A 7968-nucleotide genomic window follows, 5' to 3' on the forward strand; every position below is an offset into this window, starting at 1 on the left:
TACACCTCTTTGTGAACAAGCGCGTGGGAAAATAGCCGAACAGTTTAAGGACAATGTTCCTCAACGTACAATTGCAAGGAATTTAGGGATTTCATCATCTACGGTCCATAATATCATCAAAAGGTTCAGAGAATGTGGAGAAATCACTGCATGTAAGCGGAAAGGCCGAAAACCAACATTGAATGCCCGTGACCTTTGATCCCTCAGGCGGCATTGCATCAAAAACTGACATCAATGTGTGAAGGGTATCACCACATGGGCTCTGGAACACTTCAGAAAACCAATGTCAGTAAATACAGTTCGGCGCTACATCCGTAAGTGCAACTTGAAACTCTACTATGCAAAGCAAAAGCCATTTATCAACAACACCCAGAAACACCGCCGGCTTCTCTAGGCCCGAGCTTATCTAAGATGGACTCATGCAAAGAGGAAAAGTGTTCTGTGGTCCGACGAGTCCACATTTCAAATTGTTTTTGGAAATTGTGGACGTCGTGTCCTCCGGGCCAAAGAGGAAAAGAACCATCCGGACTGTTATGGACGCAAATTTCAAAAGCCAGCATCTGTGATGGTATGGGGCTGTGTTAGTGCCAATGGCATGGGTAACTTACACATCTGTGAAGGCACCATTAATGCTGAAAGGTACATACAGGTTTTGGAGAAACATATGCTGCCATCCAAGCAATGTCCTTTTCATGGATTATTATTCCTTTTCGCTGCTTATTTCAGCGAGACAATGCCAAACCACATTCTGCACGTGTTACAACAGCGTGGCTTCGGAGTAAAAGAGTGCGGGTACTAGACTGGCCTGCCTGCAGTCCAGACCTGTCTCCCATTGAAAATGTGTGGCGCATTATGAAGCGTAAAATACGACAACGGAGACTCCGGACTGTTGAACAGTTGAAGCTGTACATCGAGCAAGAATGGGAAAGAATTCCACCTAAAAAGCTTCAACAATTATTGTCCTCAGTTCCCAAATGTTTATTGAATGTTGTGAAAAGAAAAGGTGATGTAACACAGTGGTAAACGTGTTGCAGCCATAAAATTCTAAGTTAATGATTATTTGCTAAAAACAATAAAGTTTATCAGTTTGAACATGAAATAACTTGTCTTTGTAGTGTATTCAATTAAATATAGGTTGAACATGATTTGCAAATCATTGTATTCTGTTTTTATTTATGTTTAACACAACGGCTTAACAACTTAATTGGAATGGGGGTTGTACATTTTTCAAAAATGTTTTTCTATTTTTTCAAATAAGTTCATTCATTCATTCAGTCATTAATCTTTCATTCCTCTTATCCTCACTAGGGTCGCGGGGGTGCTGGAGCCCATCCCAGCAATCTTCGGGCAGGAGGCCGGCGGGGTACACCCTGAACTGGTCGCCAGCCAATCGCAGGGCTCCAATGAGTTCATTTACCTTATAAAACCATTTGTTAAATGAGCTTCTATAACATGTATTGATCCCCTTCAGGGACTAAAATCAGCATATCGTATTATATACTGTATAATAGACATTCATTGATTGGGCAGCGTGGTGAACAAGTAGCTGACATGTCAGCCTCACAATTCGGGCTTCAAAAGTTTTCTCTGGGTTCAAAATGTTTCTCTTCCAAAAACATTCATTGAAGTTTTTAATCAGTATTTCTCAACTTTTGTCACCCTGTGACCCACATTTTATAAAAGTTAAGAACAGTAAATATTTTCTTGCATGAAACTAGCCTCTGAAAACACATGTACGGTATATTATATTTTGAAATGCCTTTTCAAATGAGTTTTCGGTACCGTGCCATGACGTCCGCCAAACAAAAGCTGAGCAGCACTGTATTTCTTTACAGGGTTTCATCTCACGTTGCTACTATGTTCCGTGTGGGAACTTGGTACACCTCTGTACCCCCCAAAAAAAAATCAGAATTGGAATGCATGTAATTTTTTTTACTCGCTGTCCATGACCTGCCCACTTTTGGGTCTCAACCCACCAGTTGAGAATCACGACAAAATAGTCCACAGGTGTGCACTGTATGTCTACGTGTCCCTGAGATTGACAGTCCAGGGTGCACCTCACTTGACTGACTCCACAATTTGGAGGTGAACCAGAGGAGATTGTGTTCCTCTTTCGTTCCATTCGACAGTGGACAAATGAATCCCGAGCGCTGTTGTTAACCAATAAATTGTTGCAGCTCCGATTGGGACGGCAATAACTGGGAATTCACGGCCAGGACGACGTCTCCGATTCTGACAATAATTGCTTGTGTGTGTGAAAGCCAAGCACCAAAACAAAACGTCACAGCTGAGAGAAGTGGCGCGCTAAACGGCGGAGCGGGGGACTCCCTTCGCGGCCCGCGGAGCGTTTCCCAGCCGCCGCCGCTTGTCAAAGCGTCTGCGTACGAACGAGCCCGCCCGCTGAGCCCGGCGGCCCGCTTCGGTGATGTCACGCGCGCAGGCCCCAGTGTCCCCGCTCCAACTACATGCGGCTACAAAACGCACAGCATGAAGAACACAGCGCGTGGATCAACCTGCCAACATCCGAATGGTCCAGACCAAAACAAACAGTTTAACTGTGCTAGCAGGAGGTAGCCACGCTCAGTTCTTCAAGTGGCCACATGGAGAACTGGGGCGCCCCCAGTTAGTCGCGACTGCCATCTCCATGTAAAACCTTTCACTCATGGAGTCCGCTGGCTTCTCTCGACTATTGGAGATTGCGGTGACCCTCCGCCTATTTGTGTGTGTGTTTTTCCGCCCCGGTGGGACCTATTGGCTATTTGCCGCCGCTTATCAGAAGCTAATGCTGTTAGCTCATGAAAGGATCTGTACGCCCAACGAAAATCAATGCAGGTCTGCTTACCTTTCGGCTTTGACAAACCCCTGGGAAGTGCTTTAAATTGTGGGTGGAAATATGAGGGACTGTCAGGGACATAATTCAGGATTACTTTTCACATTCACTACTGAAACGCTCTCACACATACTGTTGAAATACTCCCAAACACTACTCAAATATTCATACACACACTACTGAAATGCTCTCATTCCCGCGACTGAAATGCTCTCACATATACACTACTGACACACATCACACATCACACACTACACTAAAATGCTCTCATACACAATACTGAAATGCTCACACAACTGAAACACTCTCACACACTACTAAAAGATTCGCACACATAATACTGAAATGCTCTCACCCACACACGACCCAAACACTCTCACACACTAAAATGCTCTTAAACACATGACTGAAACACTCTCATACACAGTACTAAACACTCTCAGTTACTACTGAAGTGTTTTCACACACACACAACTAAAAAGCGCTCAGTCCCATTACTGAAACGCTTTTACACAACTACTTTAATACACTGACACACATTAGTGAAATTCTCTCGGGCTTAATACTACTATACACTCATCTAATATACTGAAATGTTTGTAGCATGTATGAGATGTTTCAGCAGTGCTTACAAGAGCATTTTAGTAGTGCCTGTGAGAGATAATCCTGAACGATGTCCCTGACGGCCCCTCGGACAAATCACAGCCTCTCACATGCAGCGTGTGACAGGAGAAGCAGTAATTCGCCGCCTTCAACACCTGCCTCGCCTCGCACTCGCACCCCCCCCCCCCCCCCCCCCGCCCTCCGTGCCGCTAAATGGCCCGTGACGTCCCTTCGGGGGACGACAGCATCTTCCTGCCGGCTGAGAGCGTGGCGCCGCGATAAGACGGGACGGCGGCGGGGTGGGAAAGGTGAAGGTCGGCGGCGGGTCGTATTTGTCACGGGACCGCAGCTCCGCCGGGATAATGAGCCTTGTACAGTGAGGACAGATGACAGACTCGCTTTTGACCTTCCTGGCTGCAGGCACAAGTGAGGCCAGATTAATAACGACCGGCGCGGTGAAGACACTTGGCCCCCACACGGAAAATCTAGACCGAATAATAAATAAAATTGGACTGTTCGGAATTGGGCCTACATTTTCCCGGCAAAATAAAGCAGTGAGTCTCGACTGTTGTCGCCCTGGGGTCAGCATTTCCTTTTTGACCCCAAAGTCGCAAAACGCTTTTATAGAAGTTAATAACATTCGAGAAACGCTCTCATGTGCACTCATGAAACACTCTCATACAATACGGAAATGCTCTCACACATACTACTGAAATATTATTACATTCACTACTGACATACTCACGCGTACTACTGAAATGTTATCTCGCACCCATCTGAAACGCTCTCATACACACTAGTGAAAGGATTTCATACACACTACTCAAATGCTCTCATCCACACTAGTGAAATGCTCTCATAGCTACTACTGAAACACTCTAGAACACAATACAGAAAAACTCTCACACACACTACCTAAACGTTATTCATCACGCAACTGCAATGCTCTCATGGGTATACGCTTAAGATTGCCACACACTGAAACGCTATTGCACACGCTAGAGAAACACTCTCACACAAACTAGTGAATGGCTTTCATATACATGAGTGAATTTTTTCTTTCGCTATCATACACTCCTGAAACTACTACTCTCACACATCATACTGAAATCCTCTCACAAAATATACTGAGAAATTCGTTTCACCTCTCGGCCATAAATATAAACAGACTTTAGAGTGCAATACTGCAGCAACAGGGTAAGCTAACGTTAGCATCATTTTCAATGGACCATAATGAGGGTCTGTTGGCAAGGAGGCAAATTTTACCCGAGAGGAGACTAAGGGCAGCAAGAATATGTAAAGTGGAGACTATGGAACACAGTATAATACCGAAGCAACCGGCTTCGCTAAAGTTAGCCTGTATGTTTAGTTTTGCAGTTTATTTAGAATGACGCGGCAATCTGCCGGAGCTACAAATGGTGACGTTCATAATGCGTCCATCAGGAGGAGGAGACTGAATGTGAATGCAGCACAGGCAGCTGGGTAAAATGGTGTCAACTTCCATAGAGACGAGCCAAAAATAGACACATTTCCAATCGGGGGGCTTGACAATCTTTCATATCGCAAGATGGAAGAAAAAAAAACAACAATTAACTGCAAAAAAAACATGACCAGTCGGTTTGTGACGTGAAATGAAAATGTAACGGCCTAATGGAGGATAACACGCATGTCCTGTGTGACTTCAGTAGAGTTGAGTTCAGCGAGCATCAAGAGATTAGCTATTCAGCTTCTCTGTGATTTTGGGACGTGGAATTAAACACCAGAAGCCGTTTATTATTAAAGTCCCACCGCTAACATGAGCTGCTTGCACAAGTTGACCGGGTAGTGACTCATTTTTGTTCGTAGTGTTTTGTCATCTGTACATGAGTTCAATTCTGTTCTTCGTACATACAAAGGTTTTATGATGAGCGCATGACTCTGCAATGGATTAATTTAATACTAATAATACAATTAATAATTAAAGTAAAATAGAAATAAAACAAATAAAATATTTTAAGGCAAAATGTAAGATAATAAAAAAATTGAAACCAAAGAAAATACATTTTAGAATTGCTCTGAATAAAAATATGAGATATAAAATATGTAATATAAAAATACTAATACAGTAAATAGAAATCAATTTGATTAAAAAAATAATTCTGAAATTGTATAAAATAAAAACAATAGAAATTCAATAAATAAAATATGCAATATAAAAATTAACATATTATATAGAAATGAATAGATCCAGTAAAATAAATTAAAATCATTCTGAAAATTGTATAAACTAAAAAAGAAAATAGAAATGCAATAAATAAAATACATCACATGGAAATAAATGAAAATAATTCTGGAAATTGTGAAAGAAAAAAGAAAAATACCAAAAATATATAAGATGCAATATGGAAATAACGCAACTGCGCAATTAATGTCATAAATCAAAATCACAATTTAAAATATTTCATAATTAAAAAGAAAACTGAAAATATGTAATAATGAATCATACTGATAAAGTTGAATATTGACAATAATAACTTCATGAAAGGATAGAAATAAGTTGTTGCACAAGAATAATAAATTAAATAACTAATACATGCAAATAAGTAAAATCAACAAAGAAACATATTTCTTAAATTGACAAAATATAAAGAAAAAGTAAACACAATAAATAAAATATAAGAATGAATTCATAAAAATGTAGAAATGTCTATTCTTTTGGGCTGAATGGTGTCATGGAATCTAATTGAAGCGTGTTGTTTGTTTGTTCCATATGGACAGTACCAGTGTTGCTCAAGTTGAATTGGTGAATTCCTCTGCTTTTCTGTCTTGCACAAGCCCACCCTTTGCAGTCAACTTTCAAGCTCGCCCCCCCACCCCCCACGCCATTAAAAGCCGTGCTCAGCATTGACAACACATGTCCACATGCATCATCAAGGGCGACACGAGGAGGAGCATTTCCAAACTTGAGGGGGCTAATGCCTTACATTTGGAAGCTGTTGGTCACACTCTTGCGTCCCAAAGCATGCAAGCAGCTTTTCTTTTTTTTCTCCATATTTCCATCATGCAACAATGACCTCACTTTCTTCTATCTCCCCTTTGAAAAGACAGACGTTCAGAAATAACAGCGTGACTGTGCTTGTTTTTTTTGTGTGTGTGTGTGTGTTTTGGTTTTTTTTGTTGTTTTTTTTTTGCAGCCCATCCCTCCTCCTTCTCTTCCGCCTCTTCCTCGGACAAGCCCTTTCTCTTCTGCCCAGCATTCAAAGCGTCGCAAAATAAACTGAAGGACACTCCGCCTCCCCCCCTCCCTCCCTCGCTCCCTCCTTCCTTCCTTCCCTCCCTCCCTCCCTCCCTCCCTCCTCACCTGGCATCTCGTCGTCAAAATCCATGTCGTCCTGCGCCTCGTCTTCATTGCTCAGCGACCCGGGCATCTTGATCTCATCGCCCCCTCCTCCTCCTCCAAAAAGCCCCCTTTTAGGCTGCTGACAATAGTGAAAGTTAACCCTCGGCACGCCGCTCTCCTCCTCCTCCTCCTCCTCTTCCTCTTCTCGTCAGCCGCCGCTAAATCCGCAGCTCTGTGATGATAAAACAAGAACATTCAAATGTGATGATGATCCGCTCGTGTCTCTCGAAGCAAAAAAATAAAAAATAAAATACACACACAAAAAAACAAAAAAAATAGGCTGCCAGTCTGGAAAAAAAAAAGAAACACACACACACACAGAAGAATGCGAAGGGGGAAAAATGGAACACACATGCCCAGATTGTGACGTCTGGTCTGTTGCCATGACGATGCATCCCATAATTTCTCAGCCACAACTAGTTAGACATGCCTGCAGAGTCCCACTAGTTCGCAAACGAAAAAGCTTCTTTAAATAAAAATGGTTGAAAAATTGCTGCTTTCCCGCCAGACGTCCGCAGAATTGAGCGCCAAACTTCTCTGCTGCAGACTCAAAAAGAAGCCCCTCCCCCTTCTAGCCAACACACACACACACACACGCACACACACGACCAGTCTGCAACCATATATGGATGCTAATATATGCCTGATAGGTCATTTTTTATTATTGTAAGTTTTCTAAATGCAGCCTAAGTGAACACAGGCCAAGGAGGCAAGCTGCCTGGTTGCCATGGTTACCGCAGCCTCAACAGGGATGCCCCATGCGCACACAAACACACACACAGCACTTCATTTAACAATTGTTTTCAAGATTTAAATGTCGCTTTTAATCATGGACAAACACACAAATAGCCCATAAAGTTCATTTTAAATGTAGCCCCCAAAAAGGTTTTGTTTGTCTTTTGAGCCTTGTCATATTCATTGCCACTTGGAAAATGTTTTGAACAGCTTTTTTATCAGTCAAGGTAAAAATATTGATGTGAAAAGTGCTATTAGTTTTAACTGTTGCAACCATTTAAAGGAGGACATACAGTTCCCACTATTACTTCCATGTGAACATGAAAAAAAGATGAAACGTTTCTAGTTACTTGTAAATGTAAAAAACATTTTTAAGGGCATTAGTTTATGTGCATGTGTAAAAATATTGTGAAATTGTTTT

At 42.0% G+C, this 7968-nt stretch overlaps 1 protein-coding gene across 4 annotated transcripts in view; it reads right to left on the reverse strand.

Annotated features, from left to right (window-relative positions):
* The window catches only part of chd5 (chromodomain helicase DNA binding protein 5), a 36365-nt gene extending 28992 nt beyond the window's left edge, over nucleotides 1-7373 (reverse strand). For 2 of the 4 annotated variants that reach the window (XM_061785276.1, XM_061785275.1), the window contains exons 1-2: nucleotides 7165-7372; nucleotides 6774-6984 (exon numbers count right to left, since the gene is read on the reverse strand). In XM_061785276.1, the coding sequence (XP_061641260.1) occupies nucleotides 6774-6840 (67 nt within the window). In that variant the 5' untranslated portion in view covers nucleotides 6841-6984; nucleotides 7165-7372. Of the gene's footprint in view, nucleotides 1-6773; nucleotides 7124-7164 lie in introns of those variants that run through there. The other 2 variants (XM_061785273.1, XM_061785274.1) reach the window with 2 other exon arrangements.
* Between the last annotated feature and the right edge of the window lie 595 nt (nucleotides 7374-7968).

The sequence above is a fragment of the Phyllopteryx taeniolatus genome, chromosome 9 (genome assembly GCF_024500385.1).
Source record: "Phyllopteryx taeniolatus isolate TA_2022b chromosome 9, UOR_Ptae_1.2, whole genome shotgun sequence".
NCBI lineage: Eukaryota > Metazoa > Chordata > Actinopteri > Syngnathiformes > Syngnathidae > Phyllopteryx > Phyllopteryx taeniolatus.